The sequence below is a fragment of the Cydia fagiglandana genome, chromosome 18, assembly GCF_963556715.1.
Source record: "Cydia fagiglandana chromosome 18, ilCydFagi1.1, whole genome shotgun sequence".
Taxonomy (NCBI): Eukaryota; Metazoa; Arthropoda; class Insecta; order Lepidoptera; family Tortricidae; genus Cydia; species Cydia fagiglandana.
The window spans coordinates 17,760,547-17,780,456 of NC_085949.1; the positions used below are offsets into that span (position 1 = coordinate 17,760,547).

Here is a 19,910-nt window from a genome sequence, read left to right on the forward strand (position 1 = left end):
AATAAATGACCATTCCCCCCTTTATCTCCGAAACTGCTGGGTCTAAAATAAAAATAAAATACTCAAAATAGGTCTTTACCTATAGATGACAGGAAAGCCTATTAGAAATATGCAGTTAAGCGTGAGTCGGACTTATGTACGGAACCCTGGAAACGCGGCTACTACTCGCACTTGGTCAGTTTTTAATATTACTCGTGGGCGCCGGTAAAGAAGCGTGGGCGGGGTAGGCCCCGGAGGAGGTGGCGAGACGACTTTGACACCTTCCTTTACAACTGGCTGGAGGAAGCACAAAATCGGGAGTTATGGAGAGCCAGGTGAGAGGCCTTTGCCCAGCAGTGGGACACTCAAATAGGTTAAGAAAAAAAAAATACTCGTAGTGGAACCAGTGTCGAACGCAAATGTAAACTTACGTCAATTTTTGGCGCTCCTCCACCCACCAAAAGATCAAGAATTGGTTCACAGGCAGAAGCAGCTAAATTATTTCCGTCCCATAGCCGCTTAACCCGCTTAACCTCTAGCCCGTCGTAGCCTCCCGCCGTGGCCTTTTCTAATCCCCGACGATCCCCCGGGGTGTTATATGTTTAACGCCAACGTCTGAAAGCTAGTTTCCTTGCGTTGGTTCTTAGCTATGTGTGATAGGAATCGATCTAGCAGTTCCAAAATAATGTAAGGCATTTTGGCATTTCTTATATATTCTACTAGCTAGGCTATCATCATAAATGGTATTCTTTTGGATACATTTGATTACAATCTATTTTGCAAGTGTTTTAAAATGACAAAGCTTCTAATCCTACCGACCGCGCCAGTACAGTTTTACTTCAGTGCTATACAAAAAAACATCAAACAGTACTTTGACAACTGTATTGTTGTCGCCAGGGAGATGGTGTCCGACAGCCCGGCACTACTCCGCAGCGTGGTCACTCACACCATCTACAACGAGCTGTCCAACGTACGCTCCCCCAACAACATGGCGGTGCTGGCCGCGCTCATACAGGCCCAGCCGCAAGCTGTGCCCGCTGCTATGGCGGACACGTATCAGGTACGCGACAAGAAATTGTAATCTCTGTCACTTCAATGTGATAAAAGTGAAGGGGCCCCAGTAGCCCCTCTTGTTTAGGTACTCATAAAAGTCAACGGTGACTAATTCGGTGTTCACTGGAGGATTTGCAGTCTTTGCCGCCCTAGGCCCTATAGCCGCCCCTTTCGCAGCACCTATTATATTGACTACATTTTTAAGACGAAACAGGAGCTGAGTTTTAAATATTTTACGTAAATATACCCGTCTCGCTAACGGAAGCGGCTGCTAAAACTAGTGCGATAAGGACAAGGCGAAAAATCCTGCGTAAAAATCTCAAAAATTGAGGTTTCGTACTCGACTGTTTCCTTCTCCAAATCTTAACCAATCGTAACCAAATTTGGAAATCTAAATGATTATGAAATTATCTGTGTCGGACCGTTTTGCTTTTTTGGCTAATTGATATCAGTTTTGAATACTACGCCTCTCATTGCGGAATAGTCAGAGGCCATTTTGGCCATTTTTGAAGGATATCAAAAAACGGTCCGACACAGATATTGACAATATTAATCTGTGTTGAAAAAATCATTGCTCTAGCATCAAAACCCACGGAGGAAACTGTCGAGTACGTTTGTATGGAGAAATTACCATCACTCCTGTTGGCTCTTAAGTTATTTCTTGTTATCATCAGCGATTTTTTTTTTTTTGGAGAACCAACAGCTATGACAATACCATAGAAATTATGATGGATACAGAAAGCCAATTATAGGAACTCACAGGTAGTAACATAATACTAAACTAACAGGTACTACTTATACTAAGGTTACGCACTATCGCAAGCACATATGTGAACAAAGCCAACACAAATCATATCTAATAAAGATAAATTGAAAGTAACAAAGATACTAATTAACAAGTAACAAAATGAGGACTATTAAAGTAAAAATATTAATAATACATTTGTAGGTATTCAAGAAGGCGACAACACGCTCACTCAATAGACTCGAAATATCTCTGCACTAAATTACGTCTCACGTTAGGGATTCTACAGTTGAATATATCAATATCAAATTCTTTAGACAACTCGTTAAGGTTACGACTGGCGCGCGTTAAAAAACTATTCTGTCTGTATTTGGAAGATGCATTTTTGATTGCTAATGGGGGATGATACCTTTTAGAACGAGAGGGGGTTTTGAAACACAGTTTACTTAGCAACTCGGGGCAATCGATTACACCATTAGTAATACTTATTAGGTAGCTAATATCGGCTACTTCACGGCGTTTTAGTAAAGGGACAAGGTGATGGTGCTTACATATTTTAAGATAGTTGGAAGAACTGTAGGGATATTTCAATTTAAAGCAAAGGTGTTTTACGAATTTTTGCTGAATGCGTTCGATTCTGTCTATATATGTATGGTAGCAAGGGTTCCAGACCTGAGAGGCATATTCTAACTTACTTCTAACATATGAACAATAAAGCACTTTAAGCGTCTTAGCCTGAGTGAAGTGAATAGAATTGCGTATTATGAAACCTAGTGCTTTATAAGCGCCACTAATAATGCTATTGATGTGATTATCAAAAATCTGTTTTGAGTCGTGCATGACACCTAAATCTCTCATACATGATACTTTCTGAAGAGTTAGGCCCTTTAAGGTGGATGTCTAGGGATGGGATGCCGATTATCAGCCAAAAGATGGCGTCACTGTGCACGAATTGTGGATTTTCACTATTTCTCCCAAAATACAAAGTTTCATAAGATGTGTTGATATGTGCGAAAACTATAAAAAATACTACATCCAAATCGAGACATGTTCAACTCAACATTGTCTCATTTCGTTATTACCGGAATCCAACTGCAAAATATTGCAATTTCTTGCATTCACGCACACTTACGTACTTAAAGTCACCTTAAAGTCAGTGTCAAATGTCAGCAGATTCGTAATGTTACAGTAAAGTAACCTAGAGGGCGCAGCGGATGAAATGTTTATTGTTGAAAAAAGATTGGAAATTAAATAATAAATTCTTGTTTGAGCAACGATTAAGAATTACAAGGCATTCAGAAGCAACTAATGTTTTCGACCATCAACTGTCATGTGCTCGTGGCACCCGTAGCCTCTATTTTGAAAAAAATCAGATTGTAGCTAAGATACATGGTTCAAACCCCGACAATGCCAGTTTTTTTTTTAATTTATAATTTTAGCATTCTCTTTTGAATTATTTTAAGCGTATGTTATTCTTCGAAACTAAACTTACGTGAGTAAAATATTGTCAGTATTTTAATTATTTTTTAATAATATTATGGGAAGATTTATAAAAGTATTTTTATTTTCCGGTTTTCAAAGGATATAAATAATGATTAAAATAATTAAAAAAAAGTCATGCATGAGGCTAATTAGGATCGCAGAATAGGTACATAAGAAGTCAACTATCGACGAAGTATAGCTGGTCAAGCAGATCTTGTCAGTAGAAAAAGGCGGCAAATTTGAAAAATGTAGGCGCTAAGGGATATCGTTCATAGAACATTTGGATTTCGCGCCTTTTTAGGGTTCCGTACCCAAAGGGTAAAACGGGACCCTATTACTAAGACTTCGCTGTCCGTCCGTCCGTCCGTCCGTCCGTCTGTCACCAGGCTGTATCTCACGAACCGTGATAGCTAGACAGTTGAAATTTTCACAGATGATGATGAGCTTATTCCACCGTCCCCATTCTACCATCGGACTTTTAGACGCACGGCCGGTTTCCATCCTTACTTGGTAGATATTCCACCAATTCGCACGAAGCGCTTTGCTTCTACTTTCCTTATGCGCACTGCCAAGGAATGAAATTCCTTGCCGGCGTCTATATTTCCGTGTTCTTATAACCCGGCAACCTTCAAATCAAGAGTGAACAGGCACCTTCTGGGCGAGCTCGCTCCATCGTAGGCCACGTCTACGCCTCGGCTAGTCTGTGGCCATGAGTAAGCCCATTCATAATAAAAAAAAAAAATGATGTATTTCTGTTGCCGCTATAACAACAAATACTAAAAACAGAATAAAATAAAGATTTAAATGGGGCTCCCATACAACAAACGTGATTTTTGACCAAAGTTAAGCAACGTCGGGAGTGGTCAGTACTTGGATTGGTGACCGTTTTTTTTTGCATTATGGTACGGAACCCTTCGTGTGCGAGTCCGACTCGCACTTGCCCGGTTTTTTTACTGACAAGATTTGCTTGACCAGGTATAAAATAAAAGTTTCCAAAATTTTACCTACATGAAATAATCAAATACAACACATTTACTTAAAATAACTTTTAAAATAAGGCATATAAAATTACCAAAAAGATGAAACAAAATAAATAAGTAAATACAAAAAGAAATGAGTCTTTGTTCGTGGTTTGAACCCTGTCATGCTGTTCAACTTGTTAGACTTATACTCAGTAGCTAAAAGCCACTAGACCATTTGACCATAGTAGACCCGGGCGAAAAATGCCTTCTTATTTAAGTAACCCATTACTGTCAAAAATATCAAGTTTGAATTGATTTGAAATATAATTTTTCATTGTCGACTTATTGACATCCAAACGTTGCGAGCATGTTGTACTTTAAACCATTTGGCAACGTCGCACGGGGAATTCTTCTGAAAATGTATGTCCTTTTATATTTTGATATTTATGGATATATGAGGATTCTTCTACTTATGTTGCAAATTGATTAAATTATCGAGAGAAAAATGCTAATGCAAAGAAAACAAGAAATATCCGTTTCATTTCTCATGCTATTGATTCGGTTAAATTGTGTTCTAATGTATGGGGAAGACAAACTAATTATAGCCAGCCTTTTATGAATGTAGTATGATACCATAGGGTATGGTGCTTTACGCACACTAGCGTCCCTTCCCCTCCCCCTGACGCAACCCCCCCTTTTTGCATGAAATATGTCCCGGTTCACAGTTTTTTACATTTTTTGAGGAAAGTATACATTTTAGGAAAAAAGTGTCAATGAAAGAAATAATCCTTAATAAATTCTTAATAAAAAAGGTCATATTGATTTTTTTACATGATGCACATTCATGTATTAGCTTGTTAAAATTCGAAATAACATAGTTTTTACTTAGGATTCGAAACTCATTTATTATACACGGTGTAACATGAGGAAACCGAATAATTTTAACAGCGTATTCCTGATCACATTTAGAGACAAAAATGTCCTATAAACTTTTTTGAAATTCGCCTAGTTTCAGAGTTAATACCAATAAAAAAAAACAAGTTTCTATTGTTACATAGTTCAAAACGCCTTTTTGATGGCGATGTTGCTACTATGGGATTTAGTCTAAATATCCTTATTGATATGTCAAAAAGTGACAAGTAACACTTTGCAAAAACTAAGTTTTACGAAAAAAAACCATTTTAAGTGACAAGTTTACCAATAGCATTTAATTTTTATATACAAATTCATTCATAAAATTAAAAAAAAAACCAGACAAAATTTTTTTTTTGGCGAAATTGACCTAAACACATATTACATCTTTTCCTTTTTTTTGACCTCATGTATACATTTTAAATCATTTATAAATCATAAATCATTTATTTTTCGTGATAAACTTAGTGTACATACAAAAGTAACATGCTAGGCTTTTAATACAAACATAATTACAAATTGTTTACCACGAAATGGGCTCGCCTCAGCATAATGCTGACCCGAGAGTCGGCGCTATTTTAGGATAAAAGTGTCAATGAAAGAAATAGTTCCTTATGAAATTCTTAGTAAAAAAGGTTATATTCATTTTATAACACTTATTATACAAGGTGTCCTCAAGAAATGCGAAAGATTTTATTTCTGAGGTCAAATTAAAAGAAGGAAAAAATGTTTGTATGAGTTTAGGTCAATTTCGCCGAAAACAATTTTTTTTTATTGTTTTTAGGGTTCCGTACCTCAAAAGGAAAAAACGGAACCCTTATAGGATCACTCGTGCGTCTGTCTGTCTGTCCGTCTGTCACAGCCGATTTTCTCCGGAACTACTGGACCAATCAAGTTGAAATCTGGTACATATATGTAAGTTTGTAAACAAATGAATTTTAAACATGGGGGCCACTTTTGGGGGGTAAACGAAAAAATTAAAAAATAAAAATTTTCAAAATATATCATGTTACATATCAAATGAAAGAGCTTATTGTAAGGATCTCAAATATATATTTTTTATAATTTTCGAATAAACAGTTTAGAAGTTATTCAAGAAAATAGGCAAAAAATGACTATTCCCCCCTCCCCCTTTATCTCCGAAACTACTAGGTTTAAAATTTTGAAAAAATACATAAAATAGGTCTATATCTATAGATGACAGGAAAACCTATTAGAAATGTACAGTCAAGCGTGAGTCGGACTTAATTACAGTTTTTGATCCGACTCCTACGGATTTTTTAAAGATTTCACTCACGTTTCGCATAAATAATGTTTAGTTTTAAGTTTATAAAATACATATGTATGTTAGTCTGTAAGGTATTTGTAATATGGGCCTTGTTCCCTGAATTAAATATCTAAATAAATAAAATAAAAAATACAATGTTAAAAATTGTGTAATATACGGAATCCTTCGCGAAAGCGAGTCCGACTCGCACTTGGCCGCCATTTTTTAATTTTTTGAATATAAATGTATGTACATAAAAAGTAAATGTTATTGGTAAACTTGTCAGTTAACATGGATTTTTACTTTTTTTTCGTAAAACATAGTTTTTGCAACGTGTTACTTAATTGTCACTTTTTGACATATCAATAAGGATATTTAGACTAAATCCCATAGTAGCAACATCGCCATCAAAAAGGCGTTTTGAACTATGTAACAATAAAAACTTGTTTTATTTTTTTAAATTGGTATTAACTCTGAAACTAGCCGCATTTCAAAAAAGTTTATAGGACATTTTTGTCTCTAAATATGATCAGGAATACGCTGTCAAAATTATTCGGTTTCCTCGTGTTACACCGTGTATAATAAATGAGTTTCGAATCCTAAGTAAAAACTATGTTATTTCGAATTTTAACAAGCTAATACATGAATGTGCATCATGTAAAAAAATCAATATGACCTTTTTTATTAAGAATTTATTAAGGATTATTTCTTTCATTGACACTTTTTTCCTAAAATGTATACTTTCCTCAAAAAATGTAAAAAACTGTGAACCGGGACATATTTCATGCAAAAAGGGTGGGTTGCGTCAGGGGGAGGGGAAGGGACGCTAGTGTGCGTAAAGCACCATACCCTAAAGGTATCATACTACATTCATAAAAGGCTGGCTATAATTAGTTTTTCAAAAAGCACAATTTGACCGAATATATGAAAGAGTCATTGTTGTTGTAAAAGGTGTGCAGGAAATGATACGTTTCTGCACTAGAGCAGTTTAGGTTCCAATTCCAAGTACGATTTTATTATTCTTTTTACAATAAGCAATTGAAATTTGGGTATAAATGGATTTGTTATAGGTACAATTTCCATTCTGATATTTGACTCCCCATTCCATAAATTACTTTTGGCCAAATTGTTAATTGAAAATACCTACTCTCAAAAATACCTACTATAAAAATGTATTAAAAAAAACACATGAATTTTACTTTCCTCGTATGCGAAATGAAAAGTAGAGTGTTTTAACTCGGGTGAAAGGCAGCATTTTTGAAAAAAACCAGGCAAGTGCGAGTCGGACTCGCGCACGAAGGGTTCCGTACCATAATGCAAAAAAAAAAAACAAAAAAAAAAGCAAAAAAAAACGGTCACCCATCCAAGTACTGACCACTCCCGACGTTGCTTAACTTTGGTCAAAAATCACGTTTGTTGTATGGGAGCCCCATTTAAATCTTTATTTTATTCAGTTTTTAGTATTTGTTGTTATAGCGGCAACAGAAATACATCATCTGTGAAAATTTCAACTGTCTAGCTATCACGGTTCGTGAGATACAGCCTGGTGACAGACAGACGGACAGACGGACGGACAGCGAAGTCTTAGTAATAGGGTCCCGTTTTACCCTTTGGGTACGGAACCCTAAAAATATCATCTACTAATGTTATTGTTATGCACAAGCAGAAGATATTATAGAATCTTGTTTATTTACAAGAAGATGACATTTTTCTCCACATACCTATATTATAGGCTTTTCCAGAGAACATTTACCGAAACGAAAGCAGAATTCACAAGGTTTTCGGTGGACGACCGTAACGCGAATGATTGTTTGGACTGACCTTTCTATAAATATATAAATGTATTTTATTGTGTAATAATCATAATAATTATTAAGTTATATTAAATCTGGGAATGAAATTATATCAGAATGGAGATTCTTAAATGAGTAGGTATACTCGTAACATGCTTTGTGCATTAAATATACCTCCCTCTATTGAGTGAAAATAAAACAAAATACACAGGTAATCTGTGTTGCGGTTTTAAAGTGCCATCTGTTACACCTTTGACAAATTAAAAATGATTACTTGTCAAATGAAGTCGCCATGTTAGAATTACACCGATACTATAAGCATCACTCACACAAACAAGCAATGAGGCAAAATTTTACCAATATTCAAAGGCTTTTTTCTTAATAATTTTAATCAAAATCTAGTATTTTTTACGTTAAGCGAAGACAGAAATATATATACTACCCAAACATTACATATACAAATGAAGAAACCCTATATAATAGGAGCTAGGGTGCCAAGAAAGTTGTATGAAAATCGAGCAAGGAGAACCACCTTAAGGTATAGTTAGTGTCGATTAAGTTACGTTGGCGTGAGAAGGTCATTGTAAAACATTTAGAGGGATTCAAATCTAATCTGTATAATTGGCAGTAATCGTCAAGGCGTGCAAGGTCAGACTGAAGTAATATAGAGTCAGCAGCAGATTTTATCTTTAAGAAAACCTTCATGTCATCGGCGAAACATAGAAGGTTAGAATGCAGGAGACATTTGTCAATATCATTAATGAATATATTAAAGAGCAGTGGCCCTAGTAATGACCCTTGCGGTACCCCACTAGGAACAGTGACCCAGCCAGACATATAATTATTTACCACAACAGCCTGGGTCCTATTCTCGATATAGGATATAAACCATCTCAGTAAATCCCCACTTATCCCGATGTTATTCAGCTTTGATATTAATAAACTGTGGTCAATACGATCGAAACATTTGCTGTCATCATCATCATCATCATCATCAGCCTACTCTCGTCCACTGCTGGACATAGGCCTCTCCTATTGCACGCCATTGAGCACGATTTGCGGCAACTCTGATCCAGCTCTTGCCAGCCGCCTTGCGAAGGTCATCGCTCCATCTAGTCTGAGGGCGTCCTACGCTACGCTTTCCGATGCGCGGTCTCCACTCGAGAACTCGTCTACCCCAACGGTTATCGGTTCTACGGCTAATATGACCGGCCCACTGCCACTTCAGCTTGCTAATCCGGTGGGCTATGTCGACGACTTTAGTTCTCTGACGGATGACTTCATTTCGAATACGATCCCTCAGAGAGACTCCGAGCATAGCCCTTTCCATAGCTCGCTGAGCGACTTTGAATTTATGAACCAGTCCTACCGTGAGTGTCCACGTTTCGGCTCCGTATGTCATCACGGGCAGGACGCACTGATTGAAGACTTTTGTCTTCAGACTCTGTGGGATTGACGACGTGAAGACTCGACGCAGCTTCCCATATGCTGCCCAGCCCAGCTGTATCCTTCTATTCGACTCTTTCTCGAAGTTGTTCCGTCCTAACTGCAGTATTTGCCCGAGGTAGACGTATTCCTGAACAACCTCGAGAACAGCCCCTTGTACTGCAATAGGTCCCGGAGCAACACGTTCGTTGAACATAACTTTCGTTTTGTCCAAATTCATCCGGAGACCTATGCGTTGAGAAGAATCAGCTAGACCGGTCAGCATATGCTCTAAATCCTGCAACGTCTCAGCCATTATAACGATGTCGTCGGCAAATCGCAAGTGTGAGATGTATTCGCCATTAATGTTAATACCATGTTCCTTCCAGTCGAGCGTTTTAAACATATCCTCCAAAGCATTTGTGAACAATTTGGGGGATATCACATCCCCTTGTCTCACACCACGATGCATGGGGATAGGCTTAGTCTGCTGGTTTTGGACTTGGACGGCCATGGTAGCTGCGTTGTACAGACATCTCAACACTTGGATATATCGCCAGTCGACTTGGCATCGCTGCAGGGAATCCAGAACAGCCCAGATTTCAATGGAGTCAAAGGCTTTCTCATAGTCCACAAATGCTAAGCACAGGGGCCGATTATACTCTTCAGTCTTCTGTATGATCTGCCGCACTGTGAAGATGTGGTCTATGGTGCCGTATCCTCCTCGAAATCCGGCCTGCTCCGGTGGCTGAAATTCGTCGAGTCTTCGTGCTAGGCGGTTCGTGATGACCCTCGAAAACAGCTTGTAGATGTGGCTTAGGAGCGAAATAGGTCGGTAGTTCTTCAATAGGGACTTATTTCCCTTTTTGAAGAACAGCACGACAACACTCCTACTCCACACCTCTGGAGTTCTCCCATCGAAGAGAACGGCGTTAAAGATGTTCTGGAGCTCCTTCAGTGCAGGTTTGCCTCCCGCTTTCAGAAGCTCAGTTGTGACGCCGTCCTCGCCTGGGGCTCTTCCATTTTTAAGCTGTCTGAGGGCCATCTCGATTTCGTCAGTGCTGATTTCTGGCAAGTCTTCGGTAAAGTGGCGGATTAATGTGGCTCTCGAATCCTCATTTTCGGAATCTGGTTGAGATGCATGCGAAGCGTATAGCTGGCCATAGAAGGATTCGATTTCAGAGAGAATCCCCGACCGGGACGATACAACAGCCCCACCGGTTGTGGTCAGCTTCGTCAGGTGGCTTCTTCCAAGGGACTGGACAAAAACTTTTGACCCCCGATTCTGCTCAATCGCTTGCTCAATGAAGCGTGTATTGGCGCACCGGAGGTCACGTCGTACTAGTTTGCCAATCCTCTTGTTTAGAGCCCGTCGCTGTGACGAAGTGGCAGGTGGGTCTTCCCGTCGTACCTTCATAAGCCTGAGGGTTTCCTCCGAAAGCTTCGACCTCCCGGCTTTACGCCGTACTTCGCAAAATCTCGTACCTTCATCCCTGAGGATTCCAACCACATTTTTGAGGGTCTGGTTTATATCAACGGCATTTGTGCTTTCCACGGCAGCGAATCGGTTCTCCAGGTTTGACTGGAATGCTTCAGATCCTACCATGGTTTGGAGCAGGCTAGGTCGGAGCCTGGACTTCATCAAACGGACACGTTCGAGCTTATAATTGATATTCAGAGAGCCTCTAACAAGTCGGTGATCACTACCGGTGTTAAACCTGTTGATCACTGAGACGTCTCTGAATATATGCTTTTTGTCGGTTATGATGAAGTCGATCTCGTTTTTTGTCATAGTATCGGGGCTCCGCCATGTCCACTTCCTTTGGGACTTTTTCTTGAAGAACGAATTCATCAAGAAAAGCCCCTCTCTCTCGAGGAAGTTGACAAGCATTTGCCCCCTATGATTCCGGCTACCAAAACCATGGGATCCTACTACCGACTCGCTGCAATTCTGTACTCCCACTTTAGCGTTGAAATCACCCATGACAACGTTGAAGTGGGCCTTGGTGGTGCGATGTAGGGCCTTCGATATGTCATCGTACATATCTTCCACTTCTTCGTCCGTGTGTGTCGAGGTCGGTGCGTAAACCTGTACCACCTTGAGGCTGTATCTCTCATTGAGCTTAATTACGAGGTACGCAACCCTGCTCGACACACTCGACATTTCCACGACGTTGTCACAGAGGGCTTTGTTTACCAGAAACCCTACGCCACCTTGGGATAGCTGGTCTCCCTCTCGAAAGTACATAAGGTGACCCGATTCGAGGGTTACTGTGTCCTCCCCCTGTCTTCGGACTTCGCATAATCCCAGAATGTGCCACCTTATCCTTCCGAGTTCTTCTTCGAGTTGTGCCAGGTGCTCATCCAGCCGTAGCGTGCGTCCGTTGTACGTCGCCAAGGTCAGTTGTTTGTGGCGGCCTTCCGTCACCCGGCGATTCTTCGCACCCCCTACCCTACCGTTACCGAGACCGCCGCCGTGGTCCCGGACGACAGGGCGACCGGGAACTGGGGGCCGTGGTTTTTGGTGTGCTTCCATGGAGGCTTTGCCCATAATCGCCACGCTGGGCAGGCGGGTTGGCGATCGCAGAGCGTAACATATCGCACCAGTGTCGCTGCTGCCCGACACTGGTCTGTTGGATTTTGCTACGCTTGTTTACAAATGGTTATACCGCCATCAGTCGGTCCAGAGCCTCGTCTGTTGTCCGGCAGGATGCACCACGAGCAGGTGAGGTTGGTGGGAGCTCTGAGGTGATATTTGTTCTCCCATACATCTCCCATACATTTGCTGTAATCAGTATATATTACATCAACTTGGGACCCACTGTCCATAGCATCAGTAACATAATCATTCAATAGAATAAGATTAGATACTGTAGATCTACGTCGCAAAAACCCGTGTTGATTAGCACTAAAACAGTTACTTAAAGAATTATAGACTTGTTCAAATACAATTTTTTCAAGCACTTTTGATATAATACATAGTTTGGAAATGGGCCTGTAATTCGCAATATCAGTTTTGGGCCCTTTTTTATGTACTGGGGTGATAAAAGCAGACTTCCAAATGGAAGGTATAGAGCACTCTGCGAAGGAACGCTGAAAAAGCATAACTATCGGCCTTGCTAGGTTCTCCGCACATTTAATTAAGAATTGTGCTGGGAGCTGATCGGGGCCTGCGGACTTGGAGGAGTCTAACTTAAGCAATAAGGTGGTGACGAGATCTGGGTCGACCTCAATTGAATTTATGTTGGCGATTGACTCAGTGCTAGAGACAAGTGAGTTACAACTTGTCGAATTAATTGATGGTGAAAAATTGGTAAAAAAATAATCAGAAAAGGCTTCACAAATATCTTGTCCTGTATTAACCGACTGACTTCCATATTTCATACTGCTGGGCAGACCGTGGGAGGTTGATCGTGATTTGACGAATGACCAGAATTGTCTAGGATTACTAGTAATATTTGTTTCAGCACGACGCACAAAAGTAGTAAAGCATTCGTGTTCTAATTTACGAACTCTGTCCCGCAACACATTATATGAAATTAAGTCGGAAATATTTTTGTAAGTTCTGTATTTTTTTAAATATTTATATTTTTCTTTTATTGCTGTAGCTTCGATAAATTGAGAGCGACTTACATAAATCCAGTAGCACCTTAGCAGACCGCGTGGTGGTCTATGTATGATGATTTGGAAAGTCTCTGCTTTATCGACAGCTGCATATATCCATAGGGGGCACTGGGTCACTAATAAGTCTCTGGTTGATTTTCACTTCGATTGCAGCGACGGGACTCGAGATATGAATTATTTTAATCGGAGCGCGGCGCACTCGCGGCCATTGGATTTAACGGCAGGAGAAGTTTTTTTTTTTTTATCCTCGCTAGGTGGCGCGGTGGTAGGTCGCGCCGGAAGTAAGGGCTTTGAGATAAATGTAGTTGCCAGTTCAAAATATCTAGCTACAAAGTACACGAAAATATATTCTTTACTAATTGTGTTGCTTTGTATGTATAAGAAAAATACCTATTTAAATATGCATAGAAATTGATTAATACTAATCTGTTCCTCTACGGAACATGCCGCTCACCTTAAAAGCACGTAGTGTCTTTTAAAAGAACACGCGAAAGTTCAACAAGATAAGAAACTTATACCTAACTTAAATGCTAACATTAAGAGTCGTAACGATTGTAGGAATTATTCTAAGGGTAAGGGACAGACCTTAACTACGGGTCTTTTGAACAAGGTGTTCCCACTTTTTAAAGTTACGACGCGAATAACTTTATCAGTGCCCGGATGGACAGCATGAACGCGCGCGAGTTTCCACTGTAGCGGCGGCAAGTGGTCATCGCGTACCACAACAACAGTGCCTTCACGGATGGCGGGACCGCGATCTTGAAGCCACTTTGTACTCTGTTGCAGTTGATGAAGATATTCACGACTCCATCTACGCCAGAAATGCTGGACAGCTTGTTGTACCCAGCGCCAGCGTGTAAGACGACTAGGGCTTTCGTCGATCAAAGAAACGTCCGGTAGGGCCGTTAGAGGCTCGCCGATTAAGAAATGAGCCGGCGTAAGAGGCAACGGATCGGAAGAGTCTGAACTTAACACGCAGAGAGGACGACTGTTAAGTACCGCTTCGATTTGACAGGTCAGCGTGTGCATAGAATCATATGTTTGCGTCTGTGTACCTATTACGCGATATAAATGGGTTTTGAAACTCTTAACAGCCGCTTCGAATAGTCCACCGAAATGGCTAGCATACGGTGGCTGAAAATGCCAAGTTAATCCTTGTTTTAAGGTTTGTTGGTTGAGAGCGCTCATGACCGAATCGTTACGTAAGAACGCGTATAATTCTTTAAGATAATTGTTACAACCAACAAAGTTACGTCCGCAATCGGTATATATATCTGTACAATATCCTCGGCGGGACGTGAAACGACGCAACGCAGCTAAAAAACCTTCTGTGGAAAGTTCGGAAACTAACTCAAGATGTACAGCCTTAACGCTCATACATACGAAAACTGCAACATAACATTTAATTATTTTTGCATTACGAACCTTATTAGCGCGAACGTAGAATGGCCCGCAAAAATCGCACGAAGTTTTACTAAATACGCGCGCGGGGCGCAAGCGAACCGAGGGAAGCATGCCCATGCGAGGTTGCACGCGAGTGGGGCGTGCGCGAAAACATGGAATACAACGATGCACGCGTAGACGTACAATGTCGCGACCCGAAAGAATCCAATATCGCTGTAAGAGCGAGTTTTGCACGCACTGCGGACCGGCATGCAATTCGTGTATGTGAGCATCGTCAATAATAAGATTTGTAAGAGGATGTCGTTTAGGTAAAATTAATTGATGTTTTGACTCATAAGGTAAAATCGATTTATGAATACGTCCGCCGACGCGTAATAATCCCTCACTATCTAAAATAGGTGCGAGACGCCGCAAACGTAACGAAGGGGATTTATTTGACGAAATATTTTTAATGTCGTCTTCAAACACTTGTTGTTGAGTAATCATTATAAGTCGCTTTAATGCAAAGTGGTACTCTGGTACGGTGATGTACTCAGGGAGCGTTTGTTTATGTTTTCTACATTTGTTGTAAAAACGAAATATTAATGCCGTGACGCGAACTAATTTACCTAGCGACGAAAATCGCGTAATAAGAGTATCATCGTCCGGGGAAGTAGGCAATGTGGATACACATGCGCAATGAATATTTGTTGATTCAATTTTATTACGTTTTTCCTCCGCTGTGTTTACTACCGGTTTTTGTATAGGCCAGGAGTCGTGACTTTGTTGGAGCCATGTGGGACCATGGAACCACAAGTCATTTTGTACGAGCGCGGCGGGCAACAGACCGCGCGACGCCGGGTCAGCGCTGTTGTCAGCTGACGGGACGTGACGCCAGCAGCTCGCCGGGACACGGGACAAAATCTCACTGGTGCGATTAGAGACAAACGTTTTCCATTCGTGCGGGGGTGACTTAAGCCACGCGAGCGCGACGGAACTATCTGACCACGCGTACACTTGATCGGGGCGAATGCGATCACCGTAAATGCGCATTACTCTTTCTATCAACTTTGACAGGATCACGCATCCCATTAATTCCATTTTCGGAATAGTAAGGCGAATCCGAAGTGGAGCTACGCGGGTTCGAGCTATGACTAAATAAGTTTGAACCTTACCGGTATTGTCCGTAAGACGTATATAAACACATGCGGCATACGCAATTTGACTTGCGTCTGCAAATCCGTGAATTTCGATTGAATCGAAGTCGTCAGTATTAAAAATATGACGAGGAAATGAAACTTGAGATAAGAGCGGGAGCTCGCTAACAAAACTCGTCCACGAGTTAACTATATCGATAGGGGCTTCTGAGTCCCAAGGAACTTTTGCTAACCATAGCAATTGAATTAAATGTTTGGCAAACAATGTCACCGGAGATAATAACCCGAGTGGGTCGTAAATTTTTGCAATTTCCGAGAGAATAGCCCGCTTCGTACAGGCCCGAGAAGTACTTTGTACTTTGAAACTAAATGAGTCTGATCCCGGATTCCATTGAAGTCCAAGGACTTTGACCCCTTTGTCATTTTCCATTTCGGCAAAATGAACATTTTCGCGCCGCTCACCATGAGAATCTGGGGATCGCGTAACAGCGAGAATAGCTGGCGAGTTACTTTGCCATTTACGTAATTCGAACCCGGCCGTGGCACAAATACCTATCAGCTCCTGCTGCAGAGCGAGGGCCTCGGCTGTGGTATCTGCACCGGTTACCACATCGTCGACAAAGACGTCAGTTAGTAACACTGGTGAAGCGCGCGGGAAACGCTCAGCTTCGTCGTGAGCTAGCTGTTTAATTGTGCGTAAGGCGAGATAAGGGGAACTACTTATACCGAATGTAACGGTACGAAGCCTATAGTCGCGCAGAGGCTCCTCGGGCGATTGGCGCCAAAGGATGCGCTGAAAATCCCTATCACTTTCACGCACAAGAATATTGCGATACATCTGTTTGATGTCGGAACAAAATGCAATGTTATGCACTCGGAATTTTAGAAGAACGTCAACAATGTCTAAGTGTAACTTAGGACCTGTTAACAAAACGTCATTTAACGAGTGTCCACTTGTCGTGCGACACCCAGCGTCGTAGACTACGCGCGTGCGTGTAGTTTCGGAAATTTTTGACACACAATGGTGGGGCAGGTAATAACTCGCGCCAGCGGGGGGGTTATCGTCCGCGAGCTCCATGTGGTTGAGATCCACGTACTCCTGGAGGCAAGCGTGGTAATCCGCCTTCAACTGGGGGTTACGTTCTAGACGGTATTCCAATTTATGGAATCGTGCTAGGGCAATTTGCCGAGACTCGCCGAGCGGCGGTGCATCGGGCTTGAATGGCAGAGCGACCATGTATCGCCCTGTTTCATCACGCGTATGCGTCTTTTGAAAAAAGGATTCGCATAGCTTTTCTTCGGGAGTGTAACTCCGCATCTCAGGTACTGACTCCAGCTCCCAAAACTTCTGAAGATTGTCGTTGTCAAACGACGTAAAGCAAGTATGGCGTGGAGTCGAAACATCGGAAGTAAAGTTCACTTTACCTCCTAGCAAATAACCAAATACACTGTTAATTGCGGTGGGCGTGCCAGGTTTACCTCTGACAATGCCATCGCGAACAATATCCATGAAAATGTCCTCGCCGAGTATCATGTCGACCGGCTGAGGTTTATGAAATTCAGGGTCGGCTAAAGCGAGTCCCTGCAAGTGAGGCCAATCAGCGAGAGGTGCTAGTGGTACACTAGGCATTTGACGGGTTAACTTCGCCAGAATAGACGCCTCTAACGGAATGATTGGATTTTGTTTGCCCTTAGGCGAAATTGAGCACACGAAGGTACCCCTAGGTTCCAGCGGCAAGTCACCGACACCGACCAGCGGCTCGCTAACATGTTGTCGCGGTAAATTAAGTCGTTGCATACACGATTCTGTAATCAGAGCTGCTTGTGAGCCCCCGTCTAACATACAGCGAATCGTAGCAACTTTGTTGCCTTCGTAATAAAGGTCCACCAACGCTGTTGATAATAAAACCGTGCTAGGTTGTTTCCCTAAACTACCTAAACTCTGTTCATTCACGCCGTGAACTGCTGACGGGCTGCTAGGGCCTGGCTGCTCCGTAAGAGCGAGCGAGACGGCACCTGAGTCCGTAGCTTCATTGATAATCGGTTGCGGAATGTTTGATTCTAAATGAATTAAAGTATGGTGTCGTTTATTGCACTTACGACACTTGAAACTGGATTTACAATTCCTTAAGTCGTGCCCGGGGCATAAACAATTGTAACATACATTGTTTGTTTTCACAAATGCAAATCTATCTTTCACCGATAGGTCTAAAAATTCTAAACATTTATTAAGGGAGTGCATTCCTTTACACTTCAAGCAAGATCGAACCTTATTTGTATCGTCGTAAGGTCGACTTTGGGCTGACGCCGTACTTGTTGCAAAAACACGTTTGGGTGTTATTTGATTCGAATTTATATTTGTGTTATTTTTACTACTTAAGGAATTGTTTCGAGTGGACTGTGTATTGGAAACTGAAATCATCTGTTCAGCTGAAAGTTCGCGTTCGAGGAAAGCAATTAGGCCTTGAACTTTAGGTATTTCGCCCGGGTTGGTTAAGGAACGTTCATATTCTTTTCGCGTATTCACGGGAATCTTACGTAATAATAAATTTAACAGAACGAAGTCCCATTCCTTAACCGGAAATTCCATTACTTCCAACGCCTTTATGTTTTCGTGATAAACATTAAGTAAATTTCGCATAGCAACAGCTGATCGCGCGGAACAAATATCTATATCGAACAACTTATCCAGATGTTGTGATGCGATAATGCGTTTATTGTCATAACGGGACTTTAGAATATCGAGCGCAATTGCATAATTACTTTCCGTTATGGGAATCGATTTAATTAAATTATGTGGCTCGTTTTTGACTGAAAGGAGCAAATACCTAAACTTCTCCGCATCCGTGTAGGCATTGTTATTGTGTACCAGCGATTGAAATAAATCGAAAAAGGCAGGCCAACCAGTCGGTTCTCCGTGATATTCCGGAAGCGATAATTTTGGTAAATTTCGACGATCGGTACTAAGCGTTTCGTTGGGGGTAAGCGCGCGGCTCGCGCGACGCCTTTCTACGTCTACCTCCTTTAGGTTATTTAAATGTGTAACTATCGCGTAATACAAATCGTTAAAATCGTTACGAATCTTAATATTGGCTTCTTTGTTGAAGCTTTGCAATTTAATTAACGCTTTTTCGATTTTAGTTTGAATCTTAGTAAACTTTCGCTGATGCACTGTTAAATCTGTAGTTCTTGAACGAAATTGATCTGTATTTGTCGCTGCGAACTGTAATGTTCTCTTTAATTCGTCGAGAATTAGATCTCGTTCGAATATGTCTTGTGTAATACACGATGTGTCGACTTCAGTATTGCCGTCTGTAGGGTTAGGAACCATTTTGCGAGACAAAGATGGCGGCAATGACAATACTAAATTGAACTACAAACGTGTCTAAACGAAAAACTGGGTACGAAATACCGCAAAAAATCGCAAAATACAAGAGCAACACAACCAGAGAAAGAAAAATCCGGCTCGAAGGACCAAAAAATTATGTAGCTTCGATAAATTGAGAGCGACTTACATAAATCCAGTAGCACCTTAGCAGACCGCGTGGTGGTCTATGTATGATGATTTGGAAAGTCTCTGCTTTATCGACAGCTGCATATATCCATAGGGGGCACTGGGTCACTAATAAGTCTCTGGTTGATTTTCACTTCGATTGCAGCGACGGGACTCGAGATATGAATTATTTTAATCGGAGCGCGGCGCACTCGCGGCCATTGGATTTAACGGCAGGAGAAGTTTTTTTTTTTTTATCCTCGCTAGGTGGCGCGGTGGTAGGTCGCGCCGGAAGTAAGGGCTTTGAGATAAATGTAGTTGCCAGTTCAAAATATCTAGCTACAAAGTACACGAAAATATATTCTTTACTAATTGTGTTGCTTTGTATGTATAAGAAAAATACCTATTTAAATATGCATAGAAATTGATTAATACTAATCTGTTCCTCTACGGAACAATTGCTTTTTTCAAAGGAACCGAAAACCAAGCGGGATAATTGTCTTTTTTAATATTTTTGCTAGGAACAAATTTGTCTCTAAGTCTACGAAAAGTCATGTAAAAGAAATCCAGCGATTGGGCCAATGAGCGACCAGAAAATTCCTCTTCCCAGCATATAGACCCTAATTCACTATTGA

The 19,910-nt window shown here is 41.2% G+C and overlaps 1 protein-coding gene across 1 annotated transcript in view; it reads left to right on the top strand.

Moving 5' to 3' along the window:
• LOC134673644 (integrator complex subunit 1) overlaps window positions 1–19,910 on the top strand; it is a 65,709-nt gene that overhangs the window by 4,739 nt on the left and 41,060 nt on the right. Inside the window, exon 8 of the mRNA XM_063531645.1 lies at window positions 877–1,039. Within this exon, the coding sequence (XP_063387715.1) occupies window positions 877–1,039 (163 nt within the window). The remainder of the gene's footprint in view (window positions 1–876; window positions 1,040–19,910) is intronic.